This window comes from Rhodnius prolixus, unplaced genomic scaffold, assembly GCF_049639745.1.
Source record: "Rhodnius prolixus isolate KJV_2025 unplaced genomic scaffold, Rpr scaffold_8, whole genome shotgun sequence".
In the NCBI taxonomy this organism is placed as follows: Eukaryota; Metazoa; Arthropoda; class Insecta; order Hemiptera; family Reduviidae; genus Rhodnius; species Rhodnius prolixus.
In genome coordinates, this window is record NW_027411593.1 from 13,952,818 (window position 1) to 13,979,947 (window position 27,130).

Below are 27,130 nucleotides of genomic sequence, written 5' to 3' on the forward strand. Positions count from 1 at the left end.
ATTTTAAGGTAAAGATTAGGCTAAATTGGAAATATTTAAAAGTGCCGCTAGATAGCATTGACATGCACTTTCTCAACTTATTCAGTCTATTTCTGAATATGAATTACATTATTACTATTTACTTTATTTATGTAAAAAATAAAATTAATTATCAATAATAATAATAATAATAGTGAAAATAATATTAAGAAAAAACCCTTCTTTCCAATGAAACGACATTTTTTTGTTTACAACGTTTAATTATTTATAATTTTGATTCATTAAAGAAATTACGAAATTATGTCCCGGAGTTAGGACTCCCCTTCTGCCATAAGTCTACACAATGTTCACAATTCTCCTGTTTGTACTGGATTCGTCTTTTGGCACGTCTAGTCTTCATCTTTTTCCCATTTCCCAAAATATACAGTCTCAATGGATCTTAAAGTTGTTACTTACTGCAAAGTGTAAGTCTTTAGGTAGCACTTGGACCTTCTAATCATTTGTAATAGTCTTTGGCTTGAAGCGCTACTTTTTGAAACAAATTAGGTTCTCCTCCACATCATCTAACCAACTGCGTCTAACTTCTATCTCTTTAATTCTTTCTCATGTGGGTTTTCGCTTAGGAGCTTCCGTGATAGACGTTCTTAGGCATCTTGTTGATAAACTAAGTATCTCGACCTCCTTTTCCTGTTTTGTGCGACTATATCTGGATTCCCATATAAGTGAATCCATTCTTTGTTTTCCCTTATCTCCAGTTGCCGAACTCACACTTTGAGTCAAATATTCTATGGATGGATTCAGGTGGTTGATGGATCTTCCCTAGCTTCACTGAATTTCCAATGTAGTAATTAAGCCATGAATGCTTTATCCGCTGTTATGTAGTTGCTGGGTGCTCATGTAAGAAAAAAATATTAAGGATACGCTTGGTTACTTCTTGGGAATATGAGAACGCGCTTATCTTATCGTTTGAAGTTTTGCAGTTGTTAGAAACACTTCATTGTAAGGGGTAGGAAAAGTTATTAAGCGTTTTTTGAGACTTGTTTGTTTAGGAATAATGGGAAAAAAGAGTTTTATGGAATTCAGGCATAGTGAGCATAAAGTGTTGCCAAAATTGGACATGACAACTAAAAGAAGAAAGTTAACAACTAATTTCACATTTGTAAAGACAAACTACAAGAAGAAGAAGTTTACCATTTTGGTATATGGAGACGTAATGTTGTGTTCCGTGAATTGTTTCACAGATGATTCCAGTCAGGGATTCCGGAAGTTATCCTGTCCAAGTTTTTGGATCAATGTAGGTATGAGCAGAACTGTGGTGTTGGGGCGATTTATTACAGTATTCCAGGTTGAGTTATGTAAAATAATAAAAACCCGTTTTATAGTTTTCAAATTTGGAAATGTGGTTAAATTATTTTCCATTTTTGAATTCTCAGCTTTTCGTTTTATTTTGCTGGAAAGCTACAAAAACTGGCGTAGATAAAGCGTAGTTTATTAGGCTTGAATTTAGCCTCTTCTGCTGGTGAAGTCCTAGTGTTTATACAAGATACTTTTCAAGTTTTTTTCGCATACTCCCTTTTTTTTGAAAAAACCCTAAGGTTTTTTTTCTTTTGCGTTTTAACCAAACTGCAATAAAATAACACAAGGGATAAAGTAAGGTTCATTAATCTTCCATAAGGTATGTTAATGTCCTCTAATTTCTTCTTGGTGTACATTCTTTTCAAAGAAGAAAACAAAGGTCTGCCACTCTCTTGATATCCTTTTCCTTACATAAACAGTCTCTTTTTCATTTTGAAAATGCTTTAGTACAATATTACTTCATTCCTAACACATCCCAAAGTCTATTTATTAAGCCATCCTGAAGATGGATAAGATAAATATTTATAATATTAAATAGAGTATCAATAATTACTTAGTCCGAAAGTTCAATCATCATTTACTTTCAGTCTTATATTTACTGAAATAGATTTCATTTGCTTTGATATTTTCCATGCAAATTAGAATAAATTGATACTGAGACATTATTTTACAGAAATATTGTTCTAAAATAAATAGTATTAATTTTACAATTCTTCAAATGACTTTTAAGTTTATTTTTTATCAAGAATATGAATATATTTTTTTGCTGTCACTACAGTAGATGTCATTTTCTTGATACTATTTATTAATTTTATACTGATCCTTCTGATGGATGATATGCAATAGTTTTTTACATTTATCCAATAAAAATGATCATAAAGTGAACAACTTATTCGTTATTTTGTATTTTCCTTCATCATTTTACTTACTTTTTTTAAAACATTAGCTTGAGATTTTTACTTTTTCTTATTCTGTCACTGAATAAGTTGTACCTCTTCCAATGATTGATAATTTTCTTTCTTTCGGATTAAGATGTCTGGACCTGATGTTTTACCTCACATTTTGAGGTAATGATGACTCTTTATTCTTTTCCAATTTAGCAGCTCAGATCAAGGGCCCTGATTCCCATATAAATCCTCATACAATTTTATTTCTTTATTTGACTCATCTTATTTTGTTTGTCTTTGTCTCTTAATAAACGGCCTTCATCATCTTTTCATTCTTATCGCTAGATTGTTTTTGTTTTAATTAACTATACAATAATTGCCATTGCCTGCAATGCAACCTTTAACTGTTTAACTCAGATTTGGAAGGATTATGGAGTAGGCTTCCCTTTTGGCGTGCTATTTGTTAGTAAAAATTAAATATGTTGCCGAAAAACGGAATTTAATGAAAATTGAAGTTTTTGAACTAAGAGGATTTAGTAAAAAGAAGTCGGGTGACTGCATCAGACATTTACATCAATAACTTGTATTACTTACTCGATTCAAATTTAAATATCTCAAGATAGATTGTACTTCACATTTATGGGTACTATTATTACTGAAAATATTTATTTGTTTTGCGATCTAAATGCAGTATTTGTTCTACAGTATATTTGTACAATATTGTGTGAGACAAAATTGCTTGAAGAGAGAGAAAGGTAGAGAGATTATATATCCTTTATCCACCCATTGGGCTAGCCGCTAGCTAGCGAGTTTTTGTTTGTGTGTGTGTATGATGTCTACTTTGAAGAAGAGTTTTCTCATAGCGTTTGTTATTGAGTTTTATTTGCTTTAAAAGAAACATAACAGGTTTTCGTGAGTGGAAATTTTTTCGATGAGGTATTTTAGGAACTGTGTAACGCTAAAAAGAGAAAAAATGTTCAAATATTGTTTGCCAAGTACATATTATTGTTACAAGTACAGTAAGAAAAAATATACGGAAACAGGATTGTACATCATAATTAAATGGTTCTTTAAAGAGAAACCTTCCAATCCCCATCTCCAAGAATAGTTTAACTGGAATATTTTTCAAAATATGTTTAAGGTCGCCCAAACCTTTCGATTCCAGTCATCCTAATCCAAAACTTCTCCGCATAATCACTGATGTTGTTTCATTTATAATGAATTTACTATTCTTTTCGTTGTCTATGATCTGGATATCTCTTTATGTAGTTTCTCCGCTCGTGCCAATCCCGTGAAATCCTCATTATGAGCAATCACTCTTCTTGAAAACCTAAAACGCAAGTGGTCTATAAACTTTTAAGTTCGATTTATGTTGCTTGAAACTGTCAGTAAGCAGAAAGGCTCACCACAAAATGTAGTCTTAATCAGTGACATATATCTGTTGCATATTTTTATTTATGTATTTTATTTATTGCGCTCTGTCGTAAATTAATGAAATGAGAACTGCATATAAATATACATTTAATATATACCAATGACTTTAATACCTTGTGAGAATGTTGGAGATTTCCCTTCTTGTAAAATAGAAAGAGTTCCCAATGGGAAATGACAGGGATCGCTTAGTTTGAAGATGAAGGAAGATTCAAGACCGCCTAGGAGGCCCAAATTAGCCGAAGCTTCGGTAGCAAGTATTTTAGAAGATTATCTTGAATTTAGTAAAGTTGCAAAATCCTCCAAGACAAACCGTCTCACATGGATTCTGAGAGTGGTCTTTTGACAATCACCTTATCTCTGCATTCATCGTAAATTATTACTACTATTCTTTACATGGTACCCGTAGATTCCTGAATTTCGAAAAAATAATCACAGTTAATGAAACAAACAGAACTCCGAGATAAAGTAAAATATAAGTACGTACTGTTAAGAAAAAAAAAAAAACTTAAAAAAATGGCTGTACACACATTCACCTTGAAGTGTAGACTGCGATGAACACCAGCCTTAAGTTTTCACTACAAACTCAAAGTTGATTAAATGAGATACGATTTAGAAGAATAAGAAAGTTTGAAAGCAATAAAATGTAAACGAGATTAAAAAGAGAGTACTAGGACGAAGTAATAATAGTCCCATGTGGTAGTAGCACTGCCAATGTTCTCTGAAGTGGCTGTGTAGTATTACTGTATGAGTTCAGATAGTTATTGGAGGCAAACATTCTCAAAGGAATCTAATATTATAAGTACGAGTAAAATGAATTCAAATTTAAGTGATTCGGGGGGGTTAAAGTTCAAACTAAAAGATAAACACAAAAGAATAACCTGTAAGCCTACTTTTCAAGCTTGAAAGAAGGTCTCTTAAACCTTAACAGACATCACTAAACTGTACAAAAGACAGCCCGAAGGCAGTTTATTTAATTAATAAAAATCAAACTTTATTATAATATGGACAGATGGTTGATTCTTCCGTAAGACCATCCCCCCATATTCACAAAGGAAAATTACTAATTTCTGAAATAAAAGCATATTCAACAAAGTTATTTCACAATGTACAGACATGAGGTGGTAGAGATTTGCGTTCAAATTCAAGATTTTTGGTGCTGAATCTTAGGATTAGAAGCAACAAACTTGTGAGAAAAGGGGAATTGTTATTGTGATCATGAATATCCTCGACAAGACTAAGGGTGAATACAAACTTACAATTAACGGTTTCGTGAAAATTCTTCAAGGAATTCCTGAGATCATATGGAGTTCAACAGGCTTTTTCAATGACGCATTTTAATTGAAAATTGCTTCCTGTTCAGTAACTAACTTTGAACTGGCTCGCCCTTATAAATCCTATGGAAAAAATAACTTTAGTTTCTTTGTAGCTGGAGGCCTGGGAAATCCTTTAGAATAACTTCCTAATCAATCTTAAATTCCGTTTACTTTTCTAACATAATTTAAATTTCTTAAAAAACATGATTAAAAATATCCTGTTATGTTATAATTTACAAATGAAATAATTCATCTAAATGAACGAAAAACAATTTTCAACCAATGAAGGGAAACCATTTCCTTCAAATAGTTTACTAATTATAGGAAGTTCGCCCAAGTTTTGTTGGTAATTTATCTGTTCTCTTCCAAACAAACATCTACGTTTGTTCATAAAAATAAACGAAACACTGTCGCTTACACAGTAATTAAAATAACGTTGAAAACAAGTAATATTTAAAAACAAAATCGAAGATAAAGAAAATATATGAGCCGAACCTTAAAAAGTGAGTTAAGAAGTTTGTAAATGTTCACACATTTCTTTTTTTGGTTAAAGCCCGATAAAAATCTCTCTCACTCTAACAAAAGACAGATCCTAAGATAAATGCCAATGGAGAAATCTTTATTTGTTAGGTATAAAGGGTCCAGGCTTTTCCTCCACACAAACTAGGGGGTGCTAGTAAGAGGGGTTGTTGGTGAAATGTAGCGAACTGGAGAGTACAGAATGTGCATGCGCCATGGCCTCGCAAACAGTTCTGAACATTAGACTACCTGTGGAGTACAAGCCAGTATCCTACAGAATACCGAACCTACGTCATGCTCCATCCATTGGCAATGTGACTTTACAGGTAAAAGTAAAATACCCCTCCATTCTCAACAACCGTTCAACCATCATCTTCACCCCGGCCGCCCCTACTTTAAAATTTCAAGCACTTTATATTTACTGTTATTATTAGTTTCTTTGTATAAAAGTCTCTGCATGGAACACTTGATCTATTTTTCTGTTAATAATAACTAGAGTTAATATTCTATTCTATTTTCCACTCACTTTTCTTTTACAAATTTTCATTTTCGAAATTTCACGCTATCAAAAGTTTAAGAAAAATATAAGTCCATAATAATTAATAAAACAATTTGAATGAATTAAAAACATTAAATATCCACCTAGCAACGCGAATTATACCGAAAGGGCGAACATTACATTAATTCAACTAAAGATTTTTTTAGAGAAGTCTTGGATGTCGCTCCACATTATTTGTTTATTAGATTTTTATTTTTTTGCAAATTTCGAAATAACTAAGAACTACGAACAGCTAAAAAAAAATAATTGTTTGTAATAAATCTGAGAAAAACTGAACAGAACAGCAAATTTTTATACATCATCAATAATCCTAAGGATTTCTTTTTATTATTTTGGATAAAAAAACAAACTCCCTTGAATGAAATTCGAAAAAATTTTTGAAACTATTAAAGAAATGATTTTATGATGATAGCTGGGAAAAACAAATTTTTGAAACTATGCTACAGAATTGAACAAAGAAATAATAAGTACAAAACTATATAAATGAAACAGCTACAAAAGATATTAACAAAGTTTAAGAAAAAGCGTCTTCTTTAGGAAGCTGCAATAGACATCAATATTCTAGTTTTCACTGCACAGATTAAAAATTAACTATGCAGTAGATTAGATACCTCTACTATGTATTGATTCATTTCAAATTACACTTGTATTTCTTAAAGTTCTTCTGAAGACCGATTCTTTAAATAAAAACGTTGATATTTTGTTTTAAAGAAATAAAACTACTTCGTTTGATTCTGTTTTCAATTTTGACACAAATTTATTAATACTTATTTTTATTGTTTTAAATCGAAGATTTTATAAATACATTTTCTTTATAAAGGAAAAAATGAAACTTGTAACAAAAACTGCTTACAAACTGTTTTGATATTATTACAAATTTATGGTATACAAAAATCGATTGCCTACAAATAACTTGCTTAAAGATATTTGCGAGAAGAAATTAGTTTATTATATTTCTGCTTTTCCGTAAACAAAAAAAAAAGGCATTAGGATAATTGAGAAAGTTGTTTCATTTTCTTCAATATTTTCAACACTTTTCGAAATCCATATATTTATATTTAATTCACATGCATATTTTAATTGAAGGACAACTAATTTTCAACTAGATTGTCACAATAATAATAGAAATCAATACTTCTTCATTTAAATAAACAATCTAGTAATAATACTCAGATGGATTTTCTTTATTGTAGGGCACTTAATTTGCTTGAAACTAGGAATTTTTACGAAAGAGATTGATACTTCAACATTATACGTGTTCATTGTAATAAAATGTGACTGATGAAGAAAGGAGTCTTCACAGCTGCCTCCAGAACTCCACTAAAGACTAAAATCAATATTCTCTGGAAGAAAATAGATAGGCCAAGGGTAATGTTACCAATTGTTACCCAAAACCTTTTTGTCGAATTTGTTTAATAAATTTTAAAAACAAAAACTTGAAAATACCGTTCTGCACAATCGCACTCATAGACCGATCCATAGACCGATTTGCTTGAAGCATGGAATTTTAGTTATTCAGTGACTTTCTATTATTATTGTACTGGTACAATGAAAAAAAAAAACAATTACAATACACTGGAATGATTATATTAGAAGGAAATTTTGCCCCAGTCCTGCCCCTCCAGAACTGTTTAAGACGATATTTCCTGGGAGAAATGTTACAAATCAAAGTTTTAGATCTCGTATATGCGAGTAATGAGAGAGTGCAGTTTAAAGAGAGGATGCTGAAGTTGAATTTTGAGAAAATGTAAACTATTTGGTCGTTGAGAAAAATCTTAAAAAATTAAAAATAATTCTTCCAGTAAACTGGCACTTTTACTTGACCTTAACCTTATTATCGCGTCCCCTGGTGGAGCTCCCAGAGGTCACGGTTGTTTTGATATTTGTAAGCGCTTAATGAGCCTTGGCCTATTGGATCTGTTTCCATCAGTCTTCTCAACTTTTTTGCAGTAACCTTACAGTTTTTTAAATTCGTAACAAGTTTCAGACATCTAACTGCATAACATCAGTTCATTGTTGTTTAGACTTTCCCAAACTTCCACTCATTTTCCATACCTTTGCTAAATCGGCTCCTGGAAAGAGATGCACCAATTTCTAATTCTATATTATAGAATTCTATATTTCTATATTCAGTATTTCCATAATTTCTCTATTCTATAATTCTCTATTGTAGGTAATCGGTAAATACTCATCAAAATGTCATTATTTTAAATTTATGATAATAATACAATCTTTTTCATGCTAATCTTATAAAAGATATTACTCATTAAGAAGGATTTCATTTTAAAATTATATCTTATAGAATAAATACAAATTAGACGAAATATAAGAATAATAAATTAACAGAATTGTACCTGGTTTTTGTTCCTTATTTTCTTTTAATTTAAAATCTTCAACTCGTCTCAATCTGCTTGGCTACCATAACTTCTACTCAGTTTACTCCATTTCAGTTTATTCCACTTCAAAAAAAATTCCCATATAACTCAGTGAAAGATATTTCAGAAGGAAGCCTTCCTTTGCGCTTCCTCTAGAACTGCCCTAAAATAAATTTTCCTGAGAATGAAGAGGAATGAACAGCGGTAGGACACAAACAATGGCTCCAATAACTTGGCCAGATCTTCCCATTTCTGCACCCTTATTATTTTATTACTTATAGCAGCTTTTTACACACGTATTCAAAGCTCTATCAACTAAGGCACACAGTTTCTGACTTCTTACAAAAACTGCTGTGTATCAACCCTTACTATACCGACTGTACCTCATCATAGTGAGCTCAAGTTTGTTACTCTTCAACATTACTCTTGTACTTTATTCTATATTTCTAATTCCTTATAATTTGACTGTTTTACTTATTTAAATTTACAAATGGATTAATTATTTAATATTGGAAGAATAGTTAAACAAATGAAACAAAACAACTTTTATCACTAACAATTCCTTTAAGTCGAGAACTTGAAATAAGCAAAAATATTGCTCAAAATTATTTTGAACAAATACTAAAGTTTTATTAATGTAAAGTGAAAGATTTTAGAATTAGAAAATCGTCGGGACTATTTTCACTGAAAATCTCCAAAAAAAACTGGGGATAAGATTTGGTTTGGTAAAAAACCGAACTTGAAGATAACTATTAGGTTATCTCCCTTTAGTGCATATGTTTATGGACTCTTTTCCTAATGAAGACATTCTGCTTTAGCACGTTCTGTCTTAGCACTCCTACAACAAAACATCATGAGTTGGACGCGAGTAATTCCGTTTAGCCATGTCCAAATCATAAATTGAATTGGTTAGCTCCCTAGTTTAGATTTACTTTTCGTTAGTGTAATTGCCAGACTTTAAAATGCATAATATTCTATACATTATTTATTCTAGTCCTTTCAAATAGCCTGACTTACAATTCTCCGTTTCGGAAAAGCTGCTTTGTTGAATCGGTAAGCTATCTTAACTATGAAGCCCAAACCATTTCTTTACATTCATAATTCCTAAAAAACTACTTTCGGAAAACCCTTTTCTTTCTAAATACGAAGGGTATCTCTTTCTAGAGCTACAAGGTTTTTGCACACTAAGCCTCTTTTGGCTGCAGTGTCAGGTGAACTGGACCCACCCTTTGTTCTAATATAATCTGATTGGATTTAATATTATGTACATACACTGTAGTAAAGCAGAACTGACTCGCCAGCTCACCCAAATCCTCTGCATTAATTATTTCTGGATTATACGTTTTAAATAAAAGCAATAAACTTAAAAATGATTTTTCACTTATGTGTACAAAACTGAAAAGGAAACCATTACCGTGAAATTGTACTTCATCATATACACTGATGGAGAAGCCAACGTCCTGAAAATAATGAAAACTTCAAAAACAATTTACAACAGTAAAGTGGCACTTCAGTTAAATTAATTTTAACTAAAACTTTTTCATTCAGTAGTGGGTACTATAAAGAAAATTGGTTTTCTACAAAGGTCTTTTGAGGTAAGGTGTTGTAGAGACAAACGTAGAATCCATTTTCTCTTACTCGGGGTGCTTCAAAACTTATAAAGTAATCACCTATCTTTCCAGGCAGCCATTACGTCCAACTACCAATCAGGTATCGTGGACGGGCATGAAAACACATACTTAACTATCAACATTTTGTTTCTAACAAATAAGAAGTAGCTACATGCGGGATTCGAACTGGGGATCTCCTACTTGCAAAGGCTCGCTTAAAGATACTAGACCAACACCTGCCCCTACCTCAAAACTTCTATTTCTCATAAAAACTCAAAATAATAAGTCTTTAAGACTTCCAATAAAGGATAAAGAGAGGCAGAATCCTCCAAATAATCTTTTCCCAGATACTTGAAAGCTCTTTTCAGCCAACTAGTAAAACCACCACGTATTTCAGTTAGCATAAATTCATTATGGAGCGCTGTTCGACAGCTGGGCCTTTTATAGAGGGTGTTTGTTCTGGTTACTTGCTCACTGAAACATAAAAGACTTTAGTAACAACCGTGAGTAACAATACCAACTTCCTAAATTGTAAACTAAATGACCCGAAAGAAGGCAAAGTAAATACTATTAAATTTTTCATCAATACATAAGTTTGCCCTTTCCAAATATCTGTTATGTTTGTTTTTGTATTTAGTAAAATATTTTCCGTTTGAGTTTGTAAACAAAGAAAATAAGGATTTATCTTTATTTAAGCCTCTTTTGAAACTTTCTAAACAACTTTGCCCGAAACGTATTTCACGAGGACATTAAGGGTAGGCAATAAAAGGAAATATGGCGTATTATTTTTACAATTTTATTAAATTAAAAAATTGTTTACTGCAGTTGGAAGAACCGTCGAAAAAGTTTTATTTATTTAAAAAATCTGGTTGAATATTCACAGGATTGTTTCTGAACTGCAAAACTATAGATTCTTTTCATTTTATTTAATCTCGGAATTAAAAGTAAAATTATTCACAATACTAAATTACATACAATAAAGCTGAATCCCAAAAATGACTTTTTGTAGTAAAATGACATCAAAATTTTGGATCTGTGCCAGTGCAATGTGCAGAAGAATTTTAGAGAAAAATTATTATAGAAATATACTGCTCATAAATATACATATATTATATCCGAATAACAGAAATAAACAGCTTTTTGCACATAATTATTAACAAAATAATATATACAAAAACAAGTCTACATTTCTAATATAACGAACTTTAACTATATTGTTTAATGTTACTTTTTCTCTCTTTTACATTTCAACAACACAATAAATAAAAACGTTAATTTCTTCAGTAGGATCTGTCACCATCATTTCGTCATAAAGATTGACAAACCGATTTATGTATTTACTTTACTTTCCAATTAATATACAGAGATCAGGCAGGTAAAAAAATGAATATCTTCTCCAACTCCAAAATTACAAGATCTAGTACTATCTCCTTCAAGAAATACAATCTTTTATTCTATTTGTCCATGCACACCACACATAAGCATACAATACTTTTCAAGTGTTTATTTCTGTTGAAAATGTCCCAGATGGTCAGAATCTCATTTGAACCAAGTTTGATGGAAATTACTGCCGGAAAAGCTTGAGAATAGTGTAAGAGATGAAATTTTCTCAACAGACCTTTTTGTTTGTTCAGAGCCCTTTGAAATACTTATTTTCATTGAAAAATCTGTTTTGAACATTTTCTTTTTAAGAGCTGTATTTCATAATTATTTTGGAAATACTTTTAAAATTATATTTTATAATTAAAAGAAATATTTGAAAAAATAATTGCACTCATGTTTCAATGTTGATATTGTAATAGGGTTGGATATTATAAATTCAAAACAGTTAGGTTCTTTACATTACTTTCCATTGTTTACTGAATTAATGTAAATGAACCTAACTTGAAAAGGAAAATAATAATTCTGATTTCATTTTCATCAAGATGGTTAATTATGTGTTTAATTAACAGGAACACTAATATTAATAAATGAACCTCTTTTTTCTTAACTAATATTGATACAAGTTTTGAAATAAGGCTAATCTCAGAATATTACGGTTTAAATTAATAATAATAATAAAAATAATTTAATAATGAATCCTTTTTTTTTTCATCAAGTTTGCATCTTTTATTCTGCTATTATGGTATTCACATGTACTGTGCCAAATTTATTGCATAGATGTTAAATCATCCGAGAAGATTAATGATTCTTCTGTCATATCTTACCTTTATTTTTTTTTATATAGTTTTTGTGAACTTGAAAGCCTAACTTTTACTTAGATAAAAAGAAACTATAAAATATTTTCTGCTTCAATAGTTCTGAGCATAAAGAAATCGGTTTCGCTTTGGACTTTTCCAATTTCTTGAATGCATTTTGTTTTGAATGCACTGTGTTGGCCAAAAGCGTGAAAATAGAACTTGTCTCTTACAATGAAGTACAAAAAAGTAATTACATGTCTGTAATTACACCTGCAAGGATTTTAAGTTGTTATGGGTTATTTTCCAGAGCTAGCGGTTAATGTAAGGCTTCAACGATGTGACAGACTGTAATTGGCGTTCGGTGTTAAATACACTTTTGGAAACTAGTAATTCTGTTCATGACTCTTGTCTTATTTAAAACTTTCTTCGCATTGAAAGCTCTCTTGCTCAGTAAAGAGTTGTTATATACAGACTTATTGCCTAATTGACTTCTTACGTTCTCTTACTGAACTAGGTAAGGAAGTATTGTGGTCGTGTCTGATTTTCGCTAATTTTATCCTGCGCTGCGAATCTAACAACAGTATCTAAACTTGGTTTATCTGAAAATAACAGTTTTCAGGTTCCCTGAACAAAAAAAAGTGACGTTGATATGTGTGTGAGGTTAGCACAACCCAAATCGAAAAATCTCAAAAAAAATCCAAATTTGATATTAACTTTAAGTTCAACTATCGGACCCGACAATAAGCTTTTATATTTAATCTGCCAACCATAAAGGCCACATTTTTGAATAGCTGTTTCACGTTTTTTTTTTTTTGTAGTTGTGTGTTTTTACGAAAACAGCTACCACGATTTTGTGCAAACTTGGTGCACTAATTGTATATATTTAGATCTAAAACATTTATTTGAAATGTTTTTCCAGGGTAGGTTATTTAAACGGAGTTCGTTGGAAGCAGGGAAGTTAATCTATTCTTCAAAGATAGATAATGTACAATTCTAACTTCTGTGAAATATTTATGTATGAAATTAAACCAAAAACCAGTGTGGGTTTCTACGGGGGAAATTAAACGGGGACCAAATATTCACTTTGCACTAGATTCTTGAAAAGTCCAGAGGGTACAAAGTGCAGAATCACATTCTGTTTATCGTCTTTGAAACTGCTTATGACGACATAAATTGCCGAAAATTATATAATGCAATGCTGGAAATGAAGATTCGAAAGAAGCTGGTTAGCATGGAAGCGTTGACGATGGTAGATTTGCGGTGCACTATTCAAGTTCAAGAATATTTTCAAGGTCCTTTCCCTATAAATAACTGCTAAAGACAAATCTTGCTTGTTTACTTTTCAATTTAGCGCTTGAGAAGTTGGTGTGAAATGCCGGGTTTCAGCATACGAGTACTTAATAGTCTAGTACTAATACTATCTAAATGCGGATAATATAGAGTAAAAAAATAATAAAAGATAAAGGGAATGAGAATAATAAACCAGTGGTAAGACCAACACGAAAACAGAGGGAACCCATTCTTCGGGGTTGTTCTTTTGGGCCCTAAAAATTTGAAAGCTTACTGTATTTATGAGAGTGCTACCATTGGATAGATTCTCACCTATTCCATATGCCTTAAATCTTGTTTAATTATTTTAACTTTTTATATTATACAGATTAATTTAGAAATACAATTAAAATGAAAATAACTCTTCATCACCATTGCACATGGAAACTAGAAAAAGGAAATAAATTAATGTTGAAAAAAAAAAATCCATTTTTTACAATTAATTAAGAATTCATCAGAGTGGAATATGATACCAGCTGAAGCCCTCATTAAATAATCTTTTAATTAGCATTTATAAGAAAGAAATAATTAATGTTTTAAAAAAATTGAAAAAAACTCTTAACAAGTAATTTGTTAAATAATAAAGTATCAAAATACGAGTATATGTTCGGTGACTAAACTTTTATTTCCATGTAAATGTACTGAAAATAATTATCTGCTATTTAATTCTATGTTACTAATGTAAAAATAATAAGTCCACTTTAATTAAAAAAAAGATTTGAGTTGAATATATACATTACAATCATTTTAATATTGAAAAAAAACTGCTATGCCTGAATTCAAATGCATTAACTGTTTAATTCTTGTAGCAAAACAAAAAATTACAAGAAGATTGTAATCATTCAGCCCTTAATAAGATTTGTCACTCATATAATTTATTTGTTGCCAAAATGCTAGAAAACATTTAATATGACGGAGACCAACAGAACACTCATTAACTCTCTTTACGAGGGTCGTTTGAAAAGTCCGTGCAAAAATGGGGTAAACCATTTTTATTTTTCAACATAGTCTCCTTTTAGGCTTATACACTTCGTCCAACGCTGCTCTAGTTTGTTGATCCCTTCCGAATAATAGGAATTGTCCAAGTCTGAAAAATAGCCATTCGTTTCTGCAATCACCTCCTCGTTTGAATAAAATCTTTTTCCCGCCAGCCATTTCTTCATATTGGGGAACAAATACTAGTCCGAGGGAGCCAAGTCTGGAGAATAGGGGGGATGTGAAACGAGTTGGAACCCTATTGCCATTCATTTTGCGACCACAACTGCTGAGGTGTGAATCCCAAAAGACAGTCGCCATAATCTTTCCGGCCGAAGGAACGGTCTTCGCCTTTTTTGGCGCAGATTCCCCCTTGGTAACCCATTGTTTAGATTGTTCTTTGGTCTCAGGAGAGTGGTGATGTATCCATGTTTCATCCACAGTGACGAAACGACGCTTAAAGTCCTGCGGATTCTTCTGGAACAGCTGCAAACCGTCCTTGCAACACTTCACACGATTTCGTTTTTGGTCAAGCGTGAGCAATCGCGGCACCCATCTTGCGGATAGCTTTGTCATGTCCAAATGTTGATGCAAAATATTATGTACCCGTTCATTCGAGATGCCCACAGCACTAGCAATCTCACGCACCTTCACTCTTCTGTCATCCATCACCATATCATGGATTTTATCAATGATTTCTGGAGTAGTAACCTCAACAGGGCGTCCAGAACGTTCAGCGTCACTTGTGCCCATATGGCCACTCAGAAAATTTTGAAGCCACTTATAAACTGTTCTAATCGAAGGTGCAGAGTCACCATAATGTTTATCAAGCTTCTCTTTAGTCTCCTGAGGCGTTTTGCCTTTCATAAAGTAGTGTTTAATCAACACACGAAATTCTTTTTCGTCCATTTTTTGAAAATCACTCGACTTCCTCGATTCAAACGAATGCCAAACACAAAGAAATAGACCGATCTGGCTGAAACTTGGTGTGTTCTTCCAAGAGATGCTACTAACTAAACATAACCTCGATACGCGCCAGTAGTGCTATCTCTCTGACTTTGCACGGACTTTTCAAACGACCCTCGTAAAAGACATATTGTTAAACTTATCAAAATCTATGACAGCTTGAGGGAATTTTTAGTAAAAAATATTACATACGTAGATATTGTCTTGGTCCAAGAACAGTATAATCTAGAAAACTAAGTGGTAGATTTTCTAAATAGATATTAAGAAATTACGGCCGGAAATAATAAGAAAAGAGCAGCTATTATAGTCACTATGAATCGCATTGATGTGATATTAAATAAATATTCTGACAAAGACTGTGTGTTAATGGCTTGTATCGATTGATCAATTAGCGAGGCTATTGGAAAACTATAAACATTAGATTTCACTGTACACATAATTGATTGCGCTCATTTCAAATGATAGTATTTCTCGATAAACCATGTGCTTTGATTCCATAACGATCCGGAGTGTTACCGAATTGTGCACATAGCCAACCTACTTGTAGCCTACTTTTTTCTTTTTTTTAAATGAAGGCCCCTAAATTTGGCTAATCTGAAGAAATTTTCTCGATGCTTTTCTTGTTACAGGCATTCGCAATCACTTCACTTCACCTTGTCATTTTACCCAGCTTACATTTGCATACACGACAACTGTCTTCATTATCACCTTATAAAATGACTTGTAAAGCAAAGCACTTCATTATAAACGGAATTATGCTGCATTTTGTGCAGCGTTTGCTGTTCTAGCTTTTATTTCGGTTTTTAAAATATTCTTCTCTGCTGCTATTTGAAATCTTCATAGCTTTGAAAATTGCAAACATGAAAGACGAAATAACTTAACTACAGAATTGATACCCTCTGCGATTTTGTTTTGTTCTATGTTATGCTTTACATAGAAATACGGATCATTTTATAAAAACTATTTGTTTAGAATTCGAGGGACTTTAGAATTTTATTTCGTGTGAAACCTCCAACCTAGAAATCTGCTCGATTGCAATGCATTGCTCTTACGATGTAACAGAAAGTAATAAAGAGGGAGATATCCCAAGAATTTAATGTAACCTAACAATGCCCCATTTACTCATAAAGCCTCCTCTGTGTGGGGAAGCTAACTGAAGGAGACGTACACTAAGTTAATATCATTCACCGTTAAGTAACATCAAGTAAATAACCTTGTAAAGTGTTGGTTAGGTCTTCATCAGCGTCTTTGTCTATCCCTATTATCACTTTGTGGGTTACCCAACTTGTCGTACAGCGTGCCGAAAAGAAGTAGAAGTAATTTTGTGCTTTCTTTTAGTTAAGGTGAAATAAATACTGTGAATTGGGTTTTGATTTATTTATTTTTCGTAACTGATGCTTCAGATTTGAGATACTTAGCTAAATAAAATTTATTTATATAGAAATAATAATACTTTTTATTGCCCATCCGACTGTTATTTCACTGTGGGTTTTCTTCAATTATTCATATTTATGGGTGTAAACAACTTGAATTATAATGTTTATTAAAGATGCGTAAAATTCTGAGGCTGTTTGACTTATTGGTATCGTTTGTGATATTTAAATATATTAAGTGTACTCAAAATCAAAAATGGACAGAATTACATTATTTTTTTTCTTTCTAGGAGTAAAACAAATAAAAACAACTTAAATAAGAATTTGAGCGAATGCCAAAACAATTTTAATAAAAGAAAAACAATAGGATTAATAGGCGTGTATAACTTAATGTTGTTTTAGCAAGCCGTAGCCGAATCTAAATGTGTTCAAGAATGATGTTAGCGAAAGTTATCCAGAAATTTTTGATAAGATTGGGGATGGGACTAATGTCTCTGCCATAAGAAGAGCTCGCAATAAAAAGGAAGGAAAAGAGCTATGTAACAGTGAACCTTCTTAAAAATAAAAATTAACTTTTGAGCAGATTTTGGAAAATTGAACCTTGCTTTAGACAAAAAATCAGGTGGCTAATGATTTCCAAAACTTAGAAAACCCTCGTTTTCTGCTTTGCAGATTTTTGGAGAATCACAAGAAACATCAATACTTTAAGATGATGTACAGTACTTTGTCATCTAGAAAACTAAAGAAAACTAGGTTTTGAGGACGATATTCTTTTTCTTTTAGAAATGCGTTTTAGTCGCATGAAATTTTTTGAAGGATAGAAATAACTGGGACGTTAGGTTCCAAATTGTGAATGTCCAGAACTAAAAGCAAATCATATTCTCATTATTCTTCAGAAAAAATCTGATAATTTCACTTAGATTAGTTTAAATAGTCTAAAACTATAGGTCTTTGACCAGAGTTGTATCTTCAGAAACGATAGGAAAGAAACCTGGTTCAAGGACAAAAGTCTTTGAGTGGATAGCATGTTAGATTATCACTAATGTTGATAGGTCAACAACTCAACGCCAATTGTTGTCAACTTAGATTTCTGTTTTGGGCAACCTAGAATTAATTGCTGAAACGTAGAATGTATTTAGCTTGGAAGAATTCTTGCGCAGATGGGCTTGATTCAGGAAAACTGCAAGTTATAGGTATTTAACTTTACAACCTTCAGCATTTAATGAGCCTAATTCAGTGTCACCCTAAAATATTACTCGCTGTGATAGTTAGTTGTACATTGAGCAGTCAGTGTAACATGCTAAGTGAATGTTATATTGCAGGTAGCCCGCAATTTCTTGGTTAACAAATTACCCGTTTCTGAAGAAACTCAAAATAACACAATTCTGCTCGATCACAGACTATTCAGTATTTTTTTTTGCTCTTCAGCTCGTGTAGAGCCTTGGCTCCTTCAGTAATTTTTCTCTTTAAGTAATAAATCTCACTCTCTCACTTTAGCCTTGTAATTCCATCTTACTATTCCCAGTATAGCAATACTTCTTCTCCTACCTTAACATTTCCTAAGCCAACCAACCTTTCTTCTTCCTTTAGGTTTATTTCTGTTCAACATACTCTTTATCCTATACCTTTCCATGCGCTCCTTATGTCCTTGCCAGTCAAGTCCTTTCAAATGATTAGCTATGTCTGTTCACTGAGCTCCCAATTTATCCTATTTTCAGATTAAGAGAAAGTAAAAAAAAGAACAAAAATGAAAACTCATTGATGATTTATGAACTGCAAAACTTTTCTCAATGTCATTTTTAACTTCATAGATTGAAGTTGTTGGTTTATCCGTTAACACTCCTATAATAATTATCCTGGATTCAAGAGAGCTGTGATATTGTGACCAGAAGCAAATAGATATGCATCAAGGAGAGAACTATATATCCATCCAAGAGAGATAATTGGCTTACTAATGACAATTGGCATATATGGATTAACTTGTAGATCATATTACAATTCTCAATAATGCAGCTTGACTATAAATTATCAGAAAGCAAATTTATTAATTAAATCTGCAAAACTTGTAATAATAACTTGGCTTTCAATTATACGCAGCTTTTCCTACTTTGTAAACATCATTGACTGCTTTTCTGGTGAAAACAGAATCATTTATTTATAAATTTAACCTTTGATATGTTAATTTTAGGCGTGGCTAGTTTGTGATAAAAAAAGTAAAACTGGTTACTAACTAAAGATGCTAATTTTTTCTGAAAATGACTTCAATTTCATTTTAATTTTCTCTTTCGTTTAGAAAGAATTTTATACACACAGATTTTTTGTTTTCTTGGCTACAAAAAAGTGGTTTTCACCATCTCTGTGTGTATCTGCTTGCTTAACTCTATGAAAAACATAAATCGCAGGATGCTTGGGTAAAAAACTTTTTGACAAAAACGGATCACCACTTTATCAGCACCTTTCATCTATTAGGTAGATTTAGTTCTAAAATGGCTATTACGATTTTCTTAAAACATGGAATTTATATAGAACACATGAAGATCTCTAAATTTTATCTGCATCATTTTCTAAGGCCACTACTCAGTGTGAGCCACGGTTCGGCATGCCTTTAAAAAAATGTCATTTCAGTCAAATTTAAGAGCTTTATACCTGTTAAGTGTCAAGAAGGACTAAATATGAAACGAAAACTGTATGGGAAATTGTACGCAATACTTTGTTTTCTTTTCATCTTCAGCAGCTTTTAATCTAAAATACATTTCCAGTGAAAATACTATTTTGAATCTTAATCTTAATTTTTCCGCTTAATCAGAACTAATGGGAAATCGAAAATTAAGTACTCAGATTAAAAAAAAAAAAATTAGTTAACAATGATTAATAACTCAAATTGGATGTGAGATCTGATTGCAGACTTCATAACTAATGAAGTGTTTGCATGACTGCTAGCCATTTATTTAACAGTCTTGAATAAACTGATCATTTGGCCATTTAAATTCTATCATTTGCAAACATCAGTGCTCATATCTCATTCTGATAACATTTATTATAAATGCAAGCATTAGAACATCTTGTAATGGCTTTGGGGGAAAAAAAAGTTCACCTTATCTCAGACTTAATGAAATATGTTACAGAGTTAATGAAATATGATATGTTAAACGTTTATTTAAAATTCATAAGAAATGTTTAATATTACGTTTTTCTAGAAAGTATAGTAAATTTATTGAAATTTGAATTTTTAAGGGGAATGCACAGTTTTTACTCACTCTTAGTTCCAAACTTATGATGTTAAGGGGGTGCTTGTTAACGTTTGGTTGCAAACATACAATCTCAAGAACGAACTTCTCCAGTTAGTTCAAACATTATATTAGGTACATTTGAGTATTAGATAAATAATTATTCGTTTATCCTTCAAGGTAACAGGGCTTTTAACAATAGAGCGGTGAAAAAACTTATTAATTTTAGTTATAAACAAGTACAAAAATAAAATAACTTGCTTAACAAAAATACATTACTAACTAAAAAGTAATATGAATAAAAATGAACCGAACTAAATAATACGAAACTAAAAACCTAACTCTATAAATAAAGTAAAATAAAAACTTTTATTCTTTTTGAATAAGGCTTAAGTTTTAAAGCGCCAGTTGTGTACAAATACAAATCGGTTAAGATGTCTACTTTTTTTTACTCTTAGAAGTTTCTCATTTTCCTTGTTACTTCCAAAATGTGCAGTTTTCTGAGTTTTCGATTTATAAGTTACACCATTCCAAAGTGTTTGAAGTATTCATTGCCTGGCTGACCAATTTTCGTTTTTTAATGATAACTTTTTCCACAACCCAAAATAAATTGATCCTTCAGTAATAGATATTATTAAAATAGAAACAGTAGAAAAATAAAGTTAAATTTCGGAAATTCACTTAGCAGAAGTAATATTTTGAGTATTTGGAGCGGAAAATCTTTTTTGAACCCCTACAGACCTAGAAGTAGAATATCAAATATTGAGCTTGTGTTTTATTTTTGAATTAAAGAAATACACTTTCATATACACCAATTTATAAACAAAAAAAAACACGACTCCAGGGACTTCGTATTACAATTTTATTTCTAGTGGGAAAATTTGATTGCAATACTTGTAGCTCCAGCAATTAAGGAAAATATGCAAGTGATGCAAATTTATTCGAAGAAACTTTGCAATCAGTAATCACCATAGAAATTAAAAATTGAAGAGTGTCACACTAATCAATAAAAATCAAATTAACTCATCAATAGTATAAAATTGATGCACCATCATTAAAATGTATAAATGTTAATTCATCTCTCAGTCATTCCTGAATTGATTGATCATTAAAGATTTCCTAAATTTAAAATTTCTCTCACCCTGGGTATTAAGTGAGTAATTTGAGTAAATTATTAAACATCAGTTTACGTAATAATTATTTTTTCTATCAATAAATCTAATTGCTACTACGTAGTAGCAGAAACTTCTGTAAAAGAACTATTGAAGTTGCTCACTAGAAACTTAGCGAAAATATCGGATAGAAAATATCACGCCAAAATAATTAAATACCATATTTTGCCATCTTGATGTGCTGTAATATAAGCCCAATGCTTTTAAAGTGGAAGCTGGTAAAATAATATTAATTAAGAAATAAATGATGTCATTTCAATGGGTTTTCTGGAGAAGACCTCATCAATGCTGGCTTTCGCCAAAGACCTAACTGGTGAATCCTGGAGTTTGTCCATTTTAATTTTAATAACAGAATGGAAGAGCTGGAAGAATGTCATGAATTTGAGACCTTCATTAATTTGATTCAGAAGAGTTGAGTAGCATTCGAAAGTTTTTTTGTTTTACTCTTTGAAGCCAATCAATAAATCATTTTGTATCCATGGAAACATTGGCAATCGATTCCCTTTTTTTGTGGATAGCTTCTGGCTTCCACTAATTTCTTTTATTTCTGGCGTGTAGTTTTAAACCAAATTTCATTGATAGCAAGGCTATTCCTTATCTTTCACCATTATTCACCATCTTTCATTTTTCTATCCGGAATCTCTGAAAGAACTCTCATATTGTCCCCCGCTCTGCAGACCCAATGAAAAAAAGCGGTTTAAACATTACAAAGGATTCCGCACTGATTACTCCTTACCTAGACAGAAGTCAGGCATAGATAATGATAACATTCCAAAGTACCCGAACCAAATTATGGATAAATCTTATATATACATATAAATAAAAAAAAAGATTCGGTTTTTGGTGTTTAGAATTATTGCTATGACATTTCATTTATGTTGTCAAGATTGTTCAACTTGAAACTTCAACAAAGTAGTTGTGAAGAAATCAACTTCAACAAACTTTTTTATAAAGAAATTAATATCTAACTGAAACTTTACCAATTTTTCGTCTGAAATATTCTAAACTAATATAAAGAATCTTCTATTCAGAATTCTTTTTTACTTCAAAAGTTAACAAAGACTTCATAATTTTTTAACATTCTTAATAAAAGCATTTTCATGTGGATCAGTCTACTTCTACAGAAAACTTATTGAGGCAGCTACAAGGAAAAAAAAAGAAAAAAGATAACGCTTGTAACTTATCGAAGTGGAATATTTTCTAGGAATAAAAAGTTTTACGAATAATAATAAACAAGTTCATTATTCTTCTAGTGCATTATAGAAGTTTTGGGGAAGGTAACTCTTGTCTACCTTTTATTCATTTCATTTAATTTCTATGTTCGGGAACTGGAAGGACCCTAATTGCTTCTCTTATTTTTTCCTTTTTAAAATTTAAAAAGTTACTAATTGGCTGGACACGTTTTGAACTTTCTATAATAATTTATCGTCTCCAAGAACTTTTACCTAGAATTCGTATTCTCCTTTCTGTATTACTTACTAATCACTTTGTTCAAATAAATACCAGTTTTCACTCATTTCTATTCTTATTTTTGTATTAAGTAATTTTCTGATTTCACTCAGTCGTTAATTTCTTACCCAGAACAAAAAACAGGTATGTCTGAACTTCTTCCACCCATGGGCCATGGTCCTCATTCTCGCGCATACTCCGCCAGTAAAGAAAGTGGTTCCAAGCGCAGATTGAAGCGCAAATCCTTAGGAATCGTTTGTCAGCATAATACACCATCATGCTATTTAGCCACTTTTCAAGATCCTAATAGGCAAACTACAGCTCACCAAATACACTCATCTTAATGGTCCCATCTAATACATTAGTACCCAGTGATGAAGACTGAGGGTCAGTAGAAAACATCCGCAAAGTTCTCACCTTACAATTTATGTAAATATCAACTTATAACCTGCCAGAAGTTACGTATAAACTCCCTTGTGTCTCATGTAACTCATCCGCAAAGCCTTTCCCATTTTCTTGAAATTATGGGTTAGTTGAATTCTAAGAAGGGTTATCTAAGGAGGGTTAGAGTTATCACCAACCCTATTTCTCTAGAAAAAAATCTCAGGAATCGGGGAAAAGGCAGATTGCCATAACTACTACCTCGAATTAAAAAGCCTTAAAAACCCTCCCTTCAAAAGAGGGTACGTTCTCTATCACCACCCGACATATCTCTTAGGAGATAACCGTATAAGTTATTTCACGACTGTAAAAATGGATTAATTAGCCGCTCGGTAAGCTAGATTCTCAGTTCTTGCGAAAACATCTGTACTACCCACTCACTCTTAACTTACTTTTATTTATCATCAAACAACTTCGATTTGTGTGTAAATTAAGATCTTTAACCTTAATTTTCTTGGAACTACCACTAATTTACAACAGATATTGAAAAAAGCTAACCTGATAACACTTGAAGCAACAGTGAACCATAGCAAAAATAATCAAATCACAATATAATTAATTAGATAGCTACAGGTTCATAGATATACTTCCACGCGCGTTCAGAAGGCCAAAAATAAAACAAACAAAAAAAACCTTAATTATCGTAGCATTACTTTCTACACTTAATACCTCTTCCATCTTGTAATCTGGAAAACGCTGAAACAAATTCTTCAACACTAGTGCACTCTGTTGGTGGAACTTAATCCCTTTTCCAATCTTATTTAAGATTGATTGAAAGCGGCTCTTCCCGTGTAAGTTATTCAAATGATATTTCCTCCGTTGGTTCTGATACTCCAAATATTGGACAGTAATTCTATCACCTCTTTTCTGATACTTTCTAACAGATAAAGCACATCTCTTTTTTTATGCAGCCTTGCCATACAGATGTAAAGTTTTTTTTCCAGAAGATTGTAAAATATGAAGCCATTAATAAGTAGTAGGATCAAATGTGAGTACCTTCTCTGCATTGAAATTGTGGTTCTCTTTTAGTTGAGTTCTCTCTAATTCATTTTGTTTTTGCATTTTCAACCTCGTCGAGAGTGTTATAGTTCTAATAGGAATAATGTGTCTTCATTATCAAACACTGATTTGCTCTAATGAACTATGTAATTTTACCAAGAAATATGGAGAAGCAATGGACACACACAGCATTTACGTACATGTTGTCTGTTTTTAGTACATGCGGTAAGTTTAAAATCAACACTTACGAAAAATAAATAAATTGATACTATAAAAAAGAGAAATACCTACTTTTTTAAAACCCATTTCAGGTTCATTTACAAACCTAGGAGGTATGGTTGTTGATGGCGATGTACCACCACTGATTTTTTTTTCATAAATATCTACCTAACTAGTTTCAGTGGTTTTTAGAACAGCAAGGAATACTGACATCTCTACACCACCACTCGTCGTATTGATGATATAAATAATAGAAAACCAACTAGAGGCCATTTTTTTTTTTTATTAGAAGTGTAAATTCAACAAGTGGGTTTATCTCATTTAAGTATGGTCTGCTCAAGGCTAATGCTAGTGTAGGATCGTATCCAGTAATGGGGTAGTTTTCCATCCATAAAGAACGAAATAAAATTGTCTCTAACTCACGGCAACATCAACAAAATCTAAAGCCATTCGTGATCCTGGACCAATTATTACGCTTTTTAATAATTGACAAATTATTGTTAGCTCGTTTAAACTAAATGTTGAAATAATAATCATAGAATTTTTCTAAAGAACGTGCTATAATTTCAAATTTGGAAATTAAAAATAATCTATACGGTAATGCAATTTATTTAGATTCACCGACGGGCAATAAGCCTTTTTATAATCTTCTTTATAGTGAATGAACGAAGAATAAAATAAAACATTGTAAGATAATCAAATAGAAGAGTGTAAATATATTAAAAACATAAAAGAATGAAAATAATAAAATATAAAGGAGAAATCTAAACAATATTTTCACTCAGACGCATTAAAAAACATTGATTTTAAGACTATGATATTTTATTTTCCCAATATTTTGGCGATTAATTTTGTAAGTGTTAGAACAACATATGAACATCGTTAATAAGTACTTGATTGGCAACGCTCATCATACTATTGACTGGTCTGTTTTGAAGATGAGAGGTTTTCAATTGTGGAATATTGAATAAATGGAATAATTTGGTGTGGGTAACAGTTGTAGAGAACCGTAACTGTTCAAGTAAATAAGGACTATTGATTTGTTTGTGGAGTAATCTGTAGGGAAATATTTGATCAATCTTAGTGTCTTTTAACATCGAGAACTGACAGATGTTTAAGTATGGAAGTTGCAAAGTGAGAATATAGTCGAGAAATAATAGTGTTGCATAGTATTTGTTTTTTGATACGTACTGATGAATTAATCGTCAGAAAGTTTTGTAATTTTTGGAGCTAATGCATGTGTGAATGAATGATAAATTTATATTAACTGAGTACAAAAGTTTGAAGGTAGTGAGCTACGAGAAAATTGCTTAGAAGTAAAGATAAAGCACTCTGTACAGTTACATTTCTGGTGTTTAGCTGAACCGAAAACTTCTTTCTAATTTCAAAAAGTAACTGAACGCAACCTTATGTCTGAGTTTTTCCCATAACTATTTTTTTTTTGGAGGGACAATCTTTTGCTAGTGAGATATAACTTAATAAAAGGCGCAAGGTTAAACAGAGAGATATTTTTAAATGAATAGGACGTGGTCAGGCACCTCCGTTAGTGTTCTGGTTTTTGTAACCAGATATGTATCCTACTTAATGCTTAATTCAGGCTGCCATTCAAGGACTGTTTGCATTCACTCTTAAATGGAAAAAATATTGTTTCATGTAAATGAAATATACGTTTGTTTAGAATCTTTTCTTCTTGAGAATACTTTGCACGGATTACGAGCAAATCATTTAACTAGGTAATTGCCAAAATCTGCTTTGTACACCATCCATTATTTTGTTAAACCAATAAGTCGAACACATCAGCATCTGGATATATCCAAGTACCATCAACACTTGGATTTGTTGCCAACAAAACGTTTTTTTGAAAGCTTGCTTGAATACTGAGATTTAACTTTCTTAAATTACGAAAAGAGTGATTATAACCTAAAAACTATAACCATATTCATCACTTTGCTATGTACATACATATGTAGCTCTTCTGTCTTTTTAGTGATACTTTTTGAACAAAATTTAAGTTATCAGAAAAATCAGTTTTTATTTGCTACAAAAAAATGTAGTCAAATTTGTTCATATTTCGGTTAACTGAGATATGTTAATTTATTATTAGAGAGACCGCGCAGATCATCTAAAAGAACTATTAGAATAGTTTATCTTCAATAGTTTGGAATTGTACTAAATATTATTTTATTACTCAATATTTTCTCCTTATATAATTCAATTTCTTTAAAAGATTTTACCTTTTATTTAAACAAAATCTTCTAGTTAACCAGATGGAATAAGTCAAGTCTTATAATAATAATTTTTCCACAGACAGGCTCGAAGGAAGGCGGCGGAGTAGCGCACCAGGAACCATGTTGAGCCCGAAGATGCAGAGGTCGGTCCGTGTGAACGAGTCTCAGCTGGTAATGCTCTCCGATCGTGCCCACTTCGACCACTCGTACTCTGGTTATCTATATAAGAGGACATCTGATTCGAATAAGTGGCAACAACGATGGTTCGTCTTGTATCAGGTAAAATTTTGCACATCACTGAATTACTTGTATTGTTGGCTTTTGTTTTTTAATGTAAGAATTTGTTCTTCAAACAAATTTACTTCAAGATCATTCCTACGCAAAGTCATTACAATAATAGCATTTTGTTGAGGGAAAAGCAAAAAAGAGCCTCAAGAAACACCGCTAAAATCAATAATCCCTGAGAGAAAGTGTTAAATTCTAATCTGTGTGTTAAGTTTTACTTCAAATGAAGCAAGCCCTATGGCGGTACTTTAGAAA

The 27,130-nt window shown here is 31.7% G+C and overlaps 1 protein-coding gene and 1 long non-coding RNA gene across 8 annotated transcripts in view; one reads left to right on the forward strand and one right to left on the reverse strand.

The window, feature by feature from the left end:
- Positions 1–3,223: 3,223 nt before the first annotated feature.
- On the reverse strand, positions 3,224–24,365 carry LOC141451542 (uncharacterized). Of its 2 annotated transcripts, XR_012456879.1 has the most exons (5): positions 23,643–24,365; positions 8,402–10,506; positions 7,878–8,119; positions 3,770–4,066; positions 3,224–3,552 (listed from the first exon to the last, which is right to left on the reverse strand). It is a non-coding gene; the product is annotated as an uncharacterized lncRNA (long non-coding RNA). The 2 variants fall into 2 exon arrangements; XR_012456878.1 differs by lacking the exon at positions 23,643–24,365 and having other exon boundaries at positions 8,402–13,832.
- The window catches only part of LOC141451532 (ras-specific guanine nucleotide-releasing factor 2-like), a 197,196-nt gene continuing 175,735 nt past the window's right edge, over positions 5,670–27,130 (forward strand). For 5 of the 6 annotated variants that reach the window (XM_074122970.1, XM_074122971.1, XM_074122972.1 and 2 more), the window contains exons 1-2: positions 5,670–5,814; positions 26,670–26,869. In XM_074122970.1, the coding sequence (XP_073979071.1) occupies positions 26,711–26,869 (159 nt within the window). In that variant the 5' untranslated portion in view covers positions 5,670–5,814; positions 26,670–26,710. Of the gene's footprint in view, positions 5,815–26,355; positions 26,529–26,669; positions 26,870–27,130 lie in introns of those variants that run through there. The other variant, XM_074122973.1, reaches the window with a different exon arrangement.